Source organism: Pelodiscus sinensis, chromosome 11, assembly GCF_052426305.1.
Source record: "Pelodiscus sinensis isolate ZL-2025 chromosome 11, ASM5242630v1, whole genome shotgun sequence".
NCBI classification, from domain to species: domain Eukaryota; kingdom Metazoa; phylum Chordata; order Testudines; family Trionychidae; genus Pelodiscus; species Pelodiscus sinensis.
Window position 1 is genome coordinate 13,085,127 of NC_143062.1, and position 15,696 is coordinate 13,100,822.

The 15,696-nt window shown below is 40.6% G+C and overlaps 1 protein-coding gene across 1 annotated transcript in view; it reads left to right on the forward strand.

Moving 5' to 3' along the window:
* Window positions 1-15,696, forward strand: part of IARS1 (isoleucyl-tRNA synthetase 1) — a 211,581-nt gene that overhangs the window by 45,429 nt on the left and 150,456 nt on the right. The window contains exons 8-11 of the mRNA XM_075939706.2: window positions 1,200-1,351; window positions 5,592-5,675; window positions 7,510-7,570; window positions 9,686-9,781. Coding sequence (XP_075795821.2) covers window positions 1,200-1,351; window positions 5,592-5,675; window positions 7,510-7,570; window positions 9,686-9,781 — 393 coding nt within the window. The remainder of the gene's footprint in view (window positions 1-1,199; window positions 1,352-5,591; window positions 5,676-7,509; window positions 7,571-9,685; window positions 9,782-15,696) is intronic.

Genomic DNA, 15,696 nt, shown 5'->3' on the forward strand with positions numbered 1-15,696 from the left:
TATATTTGCCTGTTGAAAATGTTCTTTGTAAATATTCTGTAAAATGTTAATCCTGAAAAACTCTGGACATAACTTTATTTAAGGTCTTCCACAGTCTAATAGTATTCATAATACAGAAACTATGTCTGGTGGCTATTTTAGTGATTCATTTTTAATGATTGAAGGAAGGACTGTTGGAGGCTGACTGGTAGAAAGCCTTCTGCAAGAAAGTTGTGTAATATGTTTTAAACATCCTTGTACTCATGTTTTAGGGATGTTAAAAAAAGTGGTTAATTAGGTAACTCTGTAACCATGGAAAATCTTAGCGATTACATGATGTGGGCTCTGCAGTATAAAGCTTTATATTGCAGAGCTCGCAGTTCTGGGCAGCAGCCAGCTTCCTGGGAGGTGGTGTGCACTGGAAGCCAGTTTTTAAGTCAACTCCTGGTGAACACTGGCTTCCGCCTCCTGCCCTGCTCCTGGGGCATCAATTGCTGCCCAGCTGGGGTGGCAGCCAGCTTCCTAAGAGCTGGTGCCTGTCAGGAGTTGGCTTACTGGCTCCTGACCCTACTCCTGTTGCCTGGCCTTGCTCCCAGGGAGCCAGTGTGTAGCCGTAATGGTAACCAATAAGCATGAGCTTAGTGGTTATTTGTTTAAACAGTTATGCTAGTCCATCCCTAATACGTTTGAGGGCATATTGTTTATGTGCCTTGGTTAACAATAATTGCCTGCCAGGAGGAAATTTTCTCAAGCAATAGCCTTTTCTCCCAAGTCCTGATCCTCTGGCACAAACTAGGGGAATGGTGAAGTCCAGGTTTCTGCGGCTAAAAAATTATTAAACTATGAAGAAGACCTTTAACCAGTTCTGATCTTGGAATATGTTTTGATAATCCCAAACTAAGATTATACAAGGCATCTGAGAGAGTCGGGCACCCAACTCTCAGTGTTTAAAAACAAAACTCTATAGTTATGTTCAGACAGTTGTGACCTGTGTGATTTTTGGGAAAGTAGCCTACTTGGGAGAAGGGGAGATGCATACTTAAATTAGTCCTCATCTGTAATTATTCTTGCTGCCTTTTTTGACAAGTTAGGTTGCAGGGTGCTAAAGGAACCGTGTAACTGAGCGATAATAGCTGTCACTGCTTGTCTTTGGGTTTGTTTTCTCACCAACTCACAATGATACTTTTCATATCCCTGTCCCCATCACTGTTTCTTTTAAGGATGTTCAAGATCCTTCAGTGATTGTGAGCTTCCCATTGGATGAAGATGAAAACGTCTCCCTTGTTGCTTGGACAACTACGCCCTGGACCCTTCCTAGTAACTTAGCTCTCTGTGTTAACCCAGAATTGCAGTATGTGAAATTAAAAGGCAAGTGCTAACATGATATGATAATGTATGAGTCCAATGGAACTACAAGTGATAATGTAGTTCCATTAGACTCATGTTCACTGTGATGAACAAATCTGTTTGACTTTCAACATGGAGCAATTTCACTGGAATTGACTATGGTGTGCTGAAGGATGAATCCAGTTTTATGTGTTACTGAAATCTCCATTCATCTTACAATCAAAAGAGTACATTTATAGCTATATTACATGAGTACTAAAGAGGTAGCAATTACATTATAAATGTGGATACTACTAAATAGTGAGCAAGAGGGGGGGTATACTTTATAGGTGTTAAAACAAGTAGTCCTGTAAACCTAAGAGACTAATAAAATAGATAGATAGTAAATAATATCATGAGCTTTTGTGGGCAAAACCACTTCCTTATCTGAGACTTCCTCAGATAAAGAAATGGGTTTTGCCCACAAAAGCTCATGATTATTTGTGTGTGTGTGCGCACGCACACATACAATTAAAAAAATGTTTTTGTTAGTCTCTAAGGTGCTACAGGACTACTTTTTTTTTTTTCTAAAGTTAGACTAACATGGCTACCCCTCTTGAGACTTTTAAATATGGGTAAAAGTTGCAAGGAGTCCTGTGGCACCTTATAGACTAACTGAAGTGTTGGAGCATAAGCTTTCGTGGGCGAAGACCCACTTTGTCATGACGTGCCAGAGGACTCCTCGCCGCTTTTGCAGATTCAGACTAACACGGCTACCCCTCTGATACTTAAATATAGGTGTTAGTTACCTTGCCAGTTAATCCTCCATCACTTTCCAGAGAGTTTTAAACCAAGCAATCCTAACTCTTCTCATGCCTGTCAATTTCTCTGATTTGCCCCACTTCACGACCATTTCAGACCAAACTATCTCATTGTCTTTGATGAGCAGAATCAGAACATATTAGGCTAGTTCAGGTCAGTGTGTGAGGTAGCCTGTTCCTCAAGGACTCTGGATGCACTGCAGCATGTTCCTAAAGTTTAAAAGAGAATTCATGTACAACAGGTGGGTAGGATGTATGAACAAAATAGTCTTGCTTTACTTGCTTCTTCTCTCACCATCTGTCAGAGTTTACAGCTCCAACTTCCCACGAGTCAGAAGAATATTATCTTCATCCTTTATTTCTTGTATCGTTTTCAGAAAATAATTTTTTAAATCTGAATGCCTTGCAATATGCATGCATGTAATGTATTTTTTCCTAGGCTTCGTCTACACTGCAGGGTTTTCGTGGAAGAAGCCTTTTGCGCACAAGTTTTTGCATAAAAACTTCTTGCACAAAAGCGTGTTCAGACCTCAAAGTGCATCGCAAAAGCAATGTGCTTTTGCACGAGAGAACTTCTACACTGCATGAACGCTCTTGCTCAAGAAAGCTCTGATGGCCATTCTCAGAATGGCCATCAGAGCACCTGTGCTTTTTCCGATAGGGGTTTCTTGAGAGAGAAACCCCTGTGGAGCGTCCACACCTGCCTTTTTGCGCAAGAGCTGTAGAGCAAAAAGGAGTTATTCCTTGTGCGTTTTTGCGCAAAAACCTTGTAGTGTAGACCTAGCCCTAGTGATTCCCTGTTCTGCTAAAATGTACATTAGCAGAAACTTAATATTTATTGTAGTTGGACCATGTGATACCCTGTAAAACTGTGAACATGATCTTGGATATAAGCAGTCACTCTTGCATTGAAATGTGCAGATTTTCCAAAACTGCCAACCTTTTCTATATTTGTGGCATACGTAACCAAATACAGTGAATTCAGATTACCTCTGGTGCTTTTTAATGTAGGTGAAATGGTACAGCTAGTTTTCACTTTAACATAGAATTTAAATTTAATTTATGCATGTCTAAGACATGCATATGCAAAACAGTAGGAGACAAATCAACCATTTGCTAAAAACACAGGGGGTGCGTCTAGACTGGTGAGATTTTGTGCAAGCAAAAACTTGCTAGCTGTCTACACTGGCCGCTTGAATTTGCGCAAGAGCACTGACGTTCTAATGTAAGAATTCAGTGCTTCTTGTGTAAATACTTTGATGCTCCCGCTCAGAGGCCAAGAGGGCCAGTGTAGACAGGAACCTTAATTTTTTGCGAACGAAAGCCCGATGGCTAAAATGGCCACTGGAGGTTTCTTGCGCAAACGTGCATCTATACTGGGCACAGATGCTTTTTGCGCAAAAGCATCCGTGCCAATCTAGATGCTCTTTTGCGGAAATATTTTAATGGAAAAACTTTTCCATTAAAAGTATTTCCGCAAAATCATGCCAGTCTAGACGCAGCCAGAGGCTTTTGGATAAACTCATTTTTGTTCCTTAAGTCTTTTTTGCTGACCACTTCAAAGTATTAAGATACCCAATCATTTTGAAACCTATGCAGCTCAAAAAGAGTTAAGTAGTTTCAGGCATAACACCTACCTTGTTCCAGTTATTTTGCAGTTGCCTAAATTGTCTGTTGTCTAAATTTCCCCTCCAAATTGCTTACTGACTACACTGGCGGAATAGTGTTACTAAATATACATAATGTGCTGTCAAATGCACTGTTGAAAAATGTTTTCTCCCCTTTGTAAAGATTCTTATACAGAAATGTTGAAGCTGTTGCTGCCTCTAAGCCCTTTAAACAGCCATATGTACAAAATTGATTTAACCTAAAGATGACATTGTCTCAGAAAGATGAGTGGGATTTACTTCATTTTTCAGGAACATCTAATTCAGGAAATACTGGCTTATTGTAACTAGAAACCAACTGAACATGCCCTCAATTAGAATAGTCTTCACAGAATATTTAAAAAAAAACCTGTTTGGACCTTAAATTCCTAAAATGAGTGAGCACTACGAAAACACTTGGGCTGTGTCTACACTGGGCCACTTATTCCGGAAAAGCAGTCGCTTTTCCGGAAATGTAGTGACAATTTACTGTAAGAAATCAGCTACTTTTCCGGAAAAGCTATGCTGCTCCCGCTTGGGCAAAAGTCCTTTTTCTGGAAAAGCTTTTCCGGAAAAGGGCCAGTGTAGACAGCCCAGTAGTCTTTTCCGGAAAAAAGCCCCGATCGTGAAAATGACGATCGGGGCTTTTTTCCGGAAAAGCGCGTCTACATTGGCCACAGATGCTTTTCCGGAAAAGGGGCTTTTCTGGAAAAGCAGCCTGCCAGTGTAGACGCTCCTTTTCCAGAAAAACTTAAAACGAAACAGTTTTCCGTTTTAAGCATTTCCGGAAAAAGGTACCAGTGTAGACGTAGCCTAGGTGTTCAGAAGCCTTTTTTTCTCACTGTGTCTAAAACACATCTTGGCCACAGTCTCTGCCATAATGGCAACATGTTGTTTGATCTACATGAGTAGGTGCTTACTGCTAGTGTCTTCCCAGTCCAGGACTTCTAGGATTTATACGGGATTCTTCAAATTAATAAATTAACCTAGGTGGCGGTAAAATGGCCAGCTGGATAGGGTAAGTCCTGGATTGAGAGTCAGACCTATGTTCTGTTCTTGGCTCTGCTACTGATCTTTTGTTTGACTGTGGGAAAATCACTTTTGCGTTTGTGTCCCCATCTGTGAAAGGGGGATAAAGATACTTATGTTCCTTTATAAAATAGTATATTTGGGAATGAAAAGTTGATGTAAATGTATAGGAGTTAGTGATGGGGAAAAAATTGACCATATTCTTGATAAAGGTTCACTTTTGATTACCTAAAGCTTTCTATTTACCTTTTTTAAATCTAAGAAAAAAGAATCTAAGAATAATTTCATGTTGTCATAATAAATCTCACAAATGAAGGAAAATGGGGTAGATTGTGATTGGCATGTAAAGCACTGACTCACTAGTTGATGTTTAATTCATTATAGTTTAGGTAAATTGTTTGCCCTCTGTTTTACCTGCCTGTATTGCACCTGTCTGATTTACTTCCCTTGGCAGAAAGAACAGTGGGCAAACTATCCGTAAATGCCTCATGGTATTTCAGTATAAAGATTCCTAAAAGTCAATGCAGCAGGTCAAGTACTGGAATCATAAGCTCTACCATTCTGAGAGTTTGTGCTAATGCAGATGTCAAGATAATGCCGACTTCAATTTTAGCTCTTGGCAATATATTTATATCAAATAGATGTAAATATATATTTGGGGCAAAGTAAGAAATTTGTGTCTAGTAAGCAGTCTGGATAGTTTTAGATCAAATGTCTTATTGTGTAAAATGGTAACTCTTACAAAGGTGCAAAAGCAGGCTATTAATTGTTTTTGTTCCCTTTCAGATAGTGCCACAGGGAAGATATATATTATGATGGAAGCCAGGCTGGTAGCACTGTACAAATCTGAAAGTGAATATGTGATACTTGACAGGCAAGTACACAAATGATTGCACACTTTTGAACTTTCATTTTTTTATAAATAAGTAACCAACTGCTTCAAGATATTAAATAATTGCAGAATCCAGGACTGCTTTCTTAGCAGAGTGGTTTAACATATGAGTGCATTTTATGTATATCCTGCTACCGCCTGTCAAGGGGTTTTGAGATCTATCACTGTAAATTAGGCTTGTATGGAAGATTTTGTCAGTATGGAGGCTGCATCTGTTTGTATTGTAGCTAAGGAAAAAGTTCTAAATGCTATTTTTGGAAGCCAAAACAGCACCCCAGTATCCTTCGCATATGATAGTCTACTCTCTGTCTTGTAAAGCTAGTGTCAACACACATTTTAAGGACTTTTTATTCATTTTATTCATCCCAATACAGTTTAAAATAGAAAATAAAATCTAATCATTGGAAAAAGCTTCTGTAAACTGTTAAATGGTAACAGTTTCCAGTAGAAAACATAACTTTTTTACAAAAAGGCATACCGTATAACAAAAACATTTATTCTCCCTCCCTTTCTTGCCCATCCTTATCTTATCCTATGCACTCTTGGATATTACTGCAAAAGGAATCTTCCAAAACTGGAAATGTCTTGCACCTAGGTAAATCCAGTTATTTTACCCCTTTTGCAAAACAATTGAACTTTTTATTACATTAACATCTTTTTGAGAGAGAAAATACATTTAAAGCAGAAGTGGCGCATACATGATTTTTCTATGGAACTGCAGAAAAAGCTTAAGCGAGTTAAGCATCTGTCTTTTATATATTGGCACTTAAGTATTTAGATGTTTTTAATAGTGGGAGTTTCATTAGTTTCCCAGATTTTCCTCCTTGTGTATTACAACTGCTTTTCACCTGCATAGTTCACACCTTCATGCTTTCTAAACTGTTTTCCAGTATGTTAAAATAATCTGTTTTGGAACTCGAAGGCTATGTCTACACTGGCGTGATCTTGCGCAAAAACGCTTTTGTGGAAGAGTTCTTCTGCAAAAAATCTTCCAGAAGAGAGCATCTACACTGGCACGTGCTTTTGCACAAGAGCATCCATGCCAGTGTAGATGCTCTCTTGCGCAAGAAAGCTTTGATAGCCATTTTAACCATAGGGCTTTCTTGCACAAGAAATTCATGTTGCCTGTCTACAATGGCCTCTTACGCAAGAGCAGTTGTGCAAAAGGGCTTATTCCTGACCGGGAGCATCAGAGCTCTTGCACAAGAAGCCCTGATTTCATACATTAGAACATCAGTTTACTTGCGCAAGAACACGTGGCCAGTGTAGACAGGCAGCAAGAGCGGCTGCTTTTGTGCGAGATCATGCCGGTGTAGAGACAGACAGCCTAAGTTCTCATCCTCTTCTGCTGCTGTCAAGAGATTACATTTCTCAGTTGGGAGTTCTACACTTAGTCATTTTGGGTCAATGTTTAGTTACTTATTGTAAATACCAGTACAGTATGCACTCTTTGTATTACAGAATTCCACTCTAACCAGTTTATTTTTTTTTATTTCCTGGAGGTCCTATCATTACAAAGTGGATTACTGGTTTATGCTTTGCTCATGCATTAATTTATAAATGCGTGTTTTGTTGTGGGGCTAACAGTTTGCCACTACTAAAAATTGCTTAGCAAATATCTTGGCTTTCATCTAGTGTAAAGGTAGAAGTAGGAAGTTAACTATTTGGAAAACAAGTACTTTACCCCATATTATCAGGTTTCAGTATGAAAAACATTTAAAAAGATAAATGGTACTTCTAGATCTAGTCTTTGTAAGTTAACTAGTGCAACTTAGTGTGTGTTACTACGTTTACATATACATCTCTTTCTACATAGGTTTCCTGGCATTGCTCTTAAAGGCAAGACATATAAACCACTATTTAAATATTTTATTAAGGTAAGATAAGATACGTTTTTTGTGTTTAGACACAGAACCAGATAACCATGTTAAAACCAAAAGACTGCAATTTTAAATAGCTGTACATTTGGATCAATGTTTCCCACTGATATAGCAGCAAAAGGAATATTGTGTTTTCTTAAGAATTTGCTTTCATTTATTTTTAAGATCCATACTTTGATTGGATTTAGTACTGGCTATTTATTAAAATAAAATAAAATACCAGCTGTCAGAATGTTATGGGGAGAATAGATAAAACACCAAGTTAAATCTCAGGCCTGTATTTCCTCTAACAAACTTACTGTCCCACATTACAGTAACATGACTATACTCTCACCTCATGCTTTTCTACAGAGAGCACTGTTACTATGCCAGAAAGTTGGCTACTTCTGTTTTTACCTTCTTTATGCTCATAATTCATATCACTACACAGTACACACCCTGGTGATGATGATTGAGAACAGGGGTTTCAGAATACACTGTAATGAACAGTCAGTATTCACCAGTGTGAAACTCCACTGAGTTTCGGTCAGCATCCTCATTCTCTGTCTTCTAAAATCATAAATTCCATACACAGAAGTGGAAGGATGATGACTTTGAAATTAAAGATTGTTTGAGCTTTTTCATTTGGGGAGCCTATGTTGCTCTAACTGTTTACATTTCCAGTCTTTATGAATGTCTTGCTATGGTGCACTTAAAGCAGGAGTACATATTTTATTGTACTGAGACCATAGTTTAATACAAGTCATGTGCTTACAGAAATAAGTTATGGAGACAATAGTTAAGTACATGAATATCTTGCTAGAACTTGGCTGAATGATACAAATAGTTAAAAGTACTGCATTGCTGATATGTAATTATTTTACATAAAGTATAGCTGGTGTATGCAGTCAGTTCCTGAAGTCAGCAGAGGTAAAGAAAGTTCATCAACTCATGGGGAGTAGATGTATTTTTGAAAGAAGGTTGAAATCATATTTGTAGCTATCAGCAGTCATATTTGTAGCTATCAACTGGACTGAAGGGTATAAAGATAAGATCTGCACTAGCTTGTTGTAGTGTTGTATAGTAGCCTCCCTGCAGCTTGATGCTCCTTATTAGTTGATATGTACTCCAGCTTTTTTAAGAATTGCTTCTTCATTCTCAAAAATCTCTCTTCAGACCAAGATAAAACTTTGTTTGGTGACAAATTATTGCTTCAGTTGTGATCATTAGAATAGTTCATTTTCAGTTACTTTTAAATATGCTGTCTCTTTACTTCAGAGATGAAAAGAATGATCATTCTAAAAGAGAGAATAGCGTATTATTCTTATCAGCATGCTGAACAGATAGCAAGTGATTGTGTTATCCTTCACAATTTTCTTCTATCATGAAAGTTCAAACTTAATGTTATATATCATCCTAAACTTTTACTTTCATGCTTTCCTTTAAGTTGACTGCAAAATATTTATAAAATATGTAGATGGTATCATGAGCTTTCGTGGGCACTCCCACTTCTTCAGATGACTGGAGTGTTGGATGTCCATGATACCACCATGATATTGGAGTGTTGGATGTCCATGAAAGCTACATGTTTTGTTACCCTTTTAAAGGGCTACCAGACTATTTGTTTTTTTTTAAAGTTTTTCCTGTTAGTCCATAACTTGGCTACCCCTCTGAAGCTTTTAAAAACATTTAGTAGCAACTCCCCCTATTTTTATGGTAATTTGGAACAATGGAGTTTGTTTATAAATAATTATATGCACATGTTTATATATGTCTGTAAATGGGGAGAGGCTTCCTTTACTATGTATCTAGTTTATAGGATCCTTTATATTTATAGTCTCCTAGCATATGATTACATCAGAGCAGTTTATGTAGTTTTCAACAGGTGTCTTAGCTTTAGACTTACACTCTTGGAGCTGCGTAAACAGAATGGCTTGAGATTTCATCTAAGAGAAGTGGTTAAAAATGTCTGACTATTCCTATGTATAAATCAAACTAAAATATAGTTCAAGCTAATGCAGCTTTTTTAACTTAAGTTGGCCTGTTTAAATGCACATTTTCCAGTCATTTTGAAAAATGCTACTTTCCTATATGTTCAAAAAAGAATGTAATATGTCAGTATTTGTGTTGCAGTATAAAAACAATGGTGCTTTTACTGTGGTCACAGACAACTATGTGAAGGAAGAAGAAGGTACAGGAGTTGTACATCAGGCCCCTTACTTTGGTGCTGTAAGTAAAAACAAACTTTCATTCTATTGTTTGATCTGGAGCATGTTCCCATGGACTTCAAGGGCCCTTACAGAGACACAGTGCTCCCTCACTGCAAGCCAACAATGGCAAATCCACTGCTTATAAAGCATTGTGTTCTGGTGAATGCCCAAACTTCTATTTGTAGATGCAGTTGCCCTGCCCATTCCTTGAGACCAGTGTGGAGATAGGTTAGATCTTTATTATTCATAAACACCCATCTTTGTGGCATTTGAGTGCTCTAGCTCCTCCTTATCTCTGAAGATCAAGAAATGTCAGCTTCATGACAAAGAAAAATGTTGTATTCTACTGCTCAATAGGGCTGGTTATTTTAAGTGGTAAATGGAACAAATATCCAGGATCCAGGCTTGTTCCGCATGCATTGCCTTTCTACATTGTGTAATTTGTTAGTTTGTGTGTATTGGGCATATAAAATGACTTAACATTCTTCTGTATGTCCCTTTGGGCTAAAAGGATTTTGTTCACAATGGCTTTCTTTTTTTCTTTAAAGGATGTTTTCTATCCTTTTACATTCCCCAATTTGCTTAAGTTATCCAAGACTAGAAGATTTGGACAGATTTGCTTAGGAGTTAATCAATTGGCCTTTGTAAATCCAGGAACGGCCATATTAGACCACACCCATGATCCACTTAATCTGTTATCTTGTCTCCATGGCAAACAACTGATCCATCCAAGGAAGATGAAACATCTCCTAGTATCTGGTAGTGAAAAATTGGTTTAATTCTTGAAGCATTAATGTAGCAGTTTTTCAGAATGTATTTTGGCAAAAACTACCTCCATTAAGGATGGGCCTGTTACCTGTTTAAATGTCAAGTCCCTACTGGAATTTTGGTTTTTTTGGTCTCCGTGTCATTCTGTTTAGTTCTCTCCTTTTTGAAGCATGTGTATATTCTTATACTTTATTTCACTTTGTCAAGATGAAAATTCATATTCAAATATTACATAGGAAAATATCCTGCTTTTACTTTTAATTACCTACATAGAATAAACTGGTTAATGAGGCACAGAAGGTAGTTCTTCAAAGAGTGTCCCTGTGGGTGCTCAACCTTAGATGTTTTTCGTGCTGCTGCACCTTTAGTCGGAGATTTAAGACAGCAGTGCCTTCAGTTGGCTGTGCATGCGGGCAGTCGGTGCACGCTGTTTGTAACGGCTACTGCGTGTGTGCAGCCGACCAACCCACCCATTTGTTCCTCCTCTGCCACCATTGGCCATAGTCGGAACCTGCAGGTGCCCTCCATACTCTTTGAAAATTTTTTGAATTTATTAGATTACTTCTGTAGTTAGTTATTTAGTGTTTATAAGTTACCATTTAGTAATTAAGTGTTTCAGTTTAAAAAAAAAAAAAGTTCTCTAGTCAGTGAACTATTTTTTTAATGCGGTATAAGGACATGCCTGATTCACCAGGCTTTGTGGTGTCTGACATATAGGTTGTCGATACCCATATTGTATGGCCATGCTCAGTGAGTGCGGTGCCTCGGGCAAGGACACTCAACAGACAAGTGCCCTCACTGCAAAAAATTGACTGCGAGAACCAGAAAGGCCAGAGAACTCCAGCTTAAATTTATGTAAATGGAGAAAGTGGTATGGCCCACAGCTGACCCTGAACGCTCTTTGTCGCTCGGCAGCTTTTGTCTGTTGCAGGCTCTGAGAAGTCGGCTCCCTCAGGGGTGAGACCCTCAGATAATATGGCTGATCAAGCCATAAAGCGCTCTCATTCATCTTCTAGGGGTGAGTCTCCTGAGAAGTGCTCACATTCAAAGAAATCAACCTTGGCACGCAAGGCACCAGCCATCGAGGTTCCGGGTACATCTGGTACGAGACTACCCGAGGGACAAAAGACCAAACACGGTCTAGCTCTAAGACTTGAGCACATTCCAAGTCCAAGTCAGCTCTGTCAGCACCAACAGAATCATCCACGGCACCGACAAACCAGCGGTCAGCGTCAGCACTGACCGCAGCAATGCTTTCACCAGCTGCACCTTTGGTACAGAGTAAGCCGTCTGCACCGCTTTCTCATATCAAGCATTTCATCTTCCTGGCTCAAGGTAAGCACACAGCACCAGCAGTACTGAGCAAGAGGTCAGCTCAGCCAAGTCCCTGACAGTACTGGGGCCGGCACCAAGCACATAGGCACCACAACAGTTCACAACAGCTGTGGATCTCATAGTAACCTCAATTCTGGGAAAGCCGTTGTTTGGCACCAGCAGCACACTGAATACATCTCGGTTTTCCCTGCCTGTGACACCATCAGGATCAGTTCCTTCTCTGTCTCTATCCAGTGGTGATAACTCCATTACTGCACACACACGAAGGCACTTGTCACCAAAGCCAGTGCAGCATCCTGCTCAGTGGCAACCACCCTAATGGTTACCACCACCTTTACCAGCCCCTTTCAACTGGCCATACTGGGATCCTTGGGCTGCATATAGGCAACAGCAATCCCAGCCTCAACAGCAGAGAAACCCCCGCATCAAGGTCCTGAATGTCTCCTGTGCCCTCCACTACCCTCTCGAGACCAGAAGAGGAATCAGAGAGAGGGGATGAAGAGTCAACACCAGACTCTCCCTCACCCATCGATATATTGTACTGTCTGGTGACAAAGACAATAATGCTGCCACCCCCCACCTCCGGAGATGACTTCAGGTTGTTCTAGGAGCTGTACAGACACGTTGTGGATGCCCTGAACATATCACTTGCCAGAGACCCACCACAAGTTAACAAACATTTTACATGCCTTCCTGGTTGCTAAGGTGGCATTACTTGTGAACACCGCTCTCATGGACCTGGCAAAAACAATATGGCAGACACCTGCCATCATCCCACCAACCTGCAAAAGGTCCAAAAGAAAATACTGTCGCACCACAGGAGGCAGACTTTTTTTGTTCTCCCATCCTAAGCTCAATTCCCTAGTGATACAGGCTGTCAATCAGAGGAGAAAGCAACATGCTGCTAGTACCACACCGTATGACAGAGAATGACATAAGCTTGACCTTCTGAGGAGAAAAGCCTACTCCTCTGCTACCCTCCAACTAAGAATAGCCAGTTATACAGCGCTGCTTGCAAATATGCTTGCAACATACTCGAGCAGATGACACCTTTTATTGAACAGCTTCCAGACAATAAGAGGGAACAGTTCAAGTCCAGCATATATGAAGGGGCTCTCATTTCATGCACAGCCCTCCAGACTGCACTTGATTTAGCTGATACACTGGCATGATCCATCTCCATGGTTATGAGGAGGTGCAAGCCCAGTAGAATTTAAAAGGATCTCTTGTACAGCATATGAACACCTTGATTCAAGAGAGATTAGCCAGCAATGAGCTGTGCAAAGGCAACAGATGCAGCATTACATACTCTTAAGGATTCAAGAACTACCTTGAGAATCTTAGGCATACTTGCATCTGCTACAAAAGGAAGCAGGGTTGAGCATTTAATCAGAAGTATTGACCAACCTTCTCTCTCAACCCCAGAGATATTTTGACAACAGTCACAAATAGCACCAGGATAGATGCAGGGAGTTGACGGAACAACTGTGGACCTAACAAGGGATTATGACTTCAAGACAGGGATTTTGAACTGTTGATTCCGCAAATTCTCTAAGGGTTTCTTTTCTCGCCCAGACTCAGTTTGGCAACAGATTGGCATTTTGTTATCGTGAGTGGTCAGTCATCACCACGGACAAGTGAGTTTTAGAAATAGTGCGCAATGGTTACTGTATTCCATTCCTATCTACCCCACTCACCCACCTTCCTTACCCAAACTTCTTCAGGAACCCATTTCACCAGACTGCTCTTCTGCAAGAGACAGAACATCTTCTCCAGCTTGGCGTACCAGCTCAGCACAGGGGAAAGGAGTTTTATTCCCGCTACTTTCTCACAAAAAAGAGTGGAGGATTGAGACCAATCCAAGATTCATGCAGTCTCAATCGATTTGTCCATGCACAATGCTTCAAAATGGTGACTCGTCACAATAATTCCAGCCTTAGAGAAGGACAACTGGCTGTCCACCCTTGACTTACAGGATGCATAGTTCCACATCTCGATATGTCCAGCGCACAGACACTTCTTATGATTTGGAGTGCACCACCACCACTTTCAATACACTGTGTTCCCCTTTGGACTTTCCAGAGCACCAAGATTTTTTTTCAAAGGTCTTAGCAGTGGCGGTAGCACACTTTCGCTAAAGGGATGATTGCTTACTGAAGGGATTGTCTTTTCAGGATGCACAATGGGCGGAGACAACCACAAGTCCCATTTAACAAACTGAGACTGCAACTCAGTCTCCAAAAATGCTCTTTGACCCCAACACAAACCCTCAAATTCATAGGGGCCACACTTGATGGCACAACTGCAGTTGCGTGTCTGCCACTTGCCAGAGCTCCAGTGCTCATGTACTTGATAGGACAGGCACAACTCTGTCTGCAGGTTTCAGCAAAGCTCTGTCTTCAGCTCCTGGGACACATGGAAGCGGCTACATTCATAGTACCTCAGGCTCGCCTGTCTTTTCTCTGTATACAAACCCCAGGTTCACCAAATAAGCAAATGCCTGTCTATACCAATCACAGTGAAAGAATCTCTCACGTGGTGAATGGAGGTTGACCGCACCTGCAAGGGAGTTCCTTTTCATGGGGATGTAAGCAGCTAGCTGAGTAGTTGACTACCCAATAAGCATATGTTTACTGGGTAGTTGAGTGACTACTTTACTTGTTGCTTTCCACCCTCCTTGCTGCCTCAGAGGCAGCAAGTGGGAGGGTGGAAGCAGAAGCTGGTGCTGGAGGGAGTCGGCTTAAAAGCTGATTTCTCCCCAGCACCGTCTCTGGGAAGGGGTAAGAGAGGCAAAGGCGCAGCAGGGGACTGGGCACAAGCTGGGAATCAGCTGTCCTGGCTTGCGCCCAATCCCAGACACTATTCCTCTGCCTTTTAAATGTAGTAAGAGCCAGGCAGATGTTACTACATTTGAAAGGCAGGCTTAGCTCTCAGGGACAGAAGCTAATCCTGCTGTTGCTCTGCAGTTTCCCCCTTTATTGACTAATAGAGTAGTCGATGGAAATTCCATTGACTACTCAGCTGATTAAATACAATTTAACATCCCTATCTTTTTACCTCACACCCCCAACTGTCACAATAACCACGGACACATCTCTATTAGGGTGGATAGCCCATACTGGTCAACAAGTCATCCAAGGCCAATGGTCACCAGAGGAATCCAAACTCCATATCAACCTCTTGGTACGCCAAGCGGTTTGCAGTGCCTGTGAATGTTTTGCCGGCCTCATCCACAACAAGTCAGTACGCATATTTATAGAGAACTTTACAACCACATTCTTTGTCAGTCTCCAGGGCAGAGCCTGCTCTTTTCCACTACGTCAAGAAGTGGCCCCCCTCTGGGAATGGTGCGTTCTGCACAATATCACACTCAGCATCCTATTGCCCAGGCAGGGAGAATGTCCTGGTGGACAATCTCAACAGACTGATTACTCTAAACCACGAATGGGAAATCAACCTGAGCATGTTGAGACCGGTGTTCAAATGATGGGGATACCCCACTATAGACCTCTTTGCAAAGAACAATACCAAATGCAGCAAGTACCGTTCCAGAGCAGAAAAACGTAAACAACAAATAGTCTTGCAGCACCTTCGAGACTAACAAAAACTGCAGATGGTATCATGAGCTGGATGGCCTGCTACATTCCACATCCTAATGACATAAAAAACCAAACAAAAGAATACTTAGTACCCACTATAAGTACCCTATCAACTTTATTTAGCACGGACACGCTAATTGACAATTCCTTCCCCCTTTTTTCTTCTTTTTCCTCTTCTCTCCCCCCCCTTCTCTGTGCTATTTATTTGAAAACTGGACCCCTTAAACTCCAT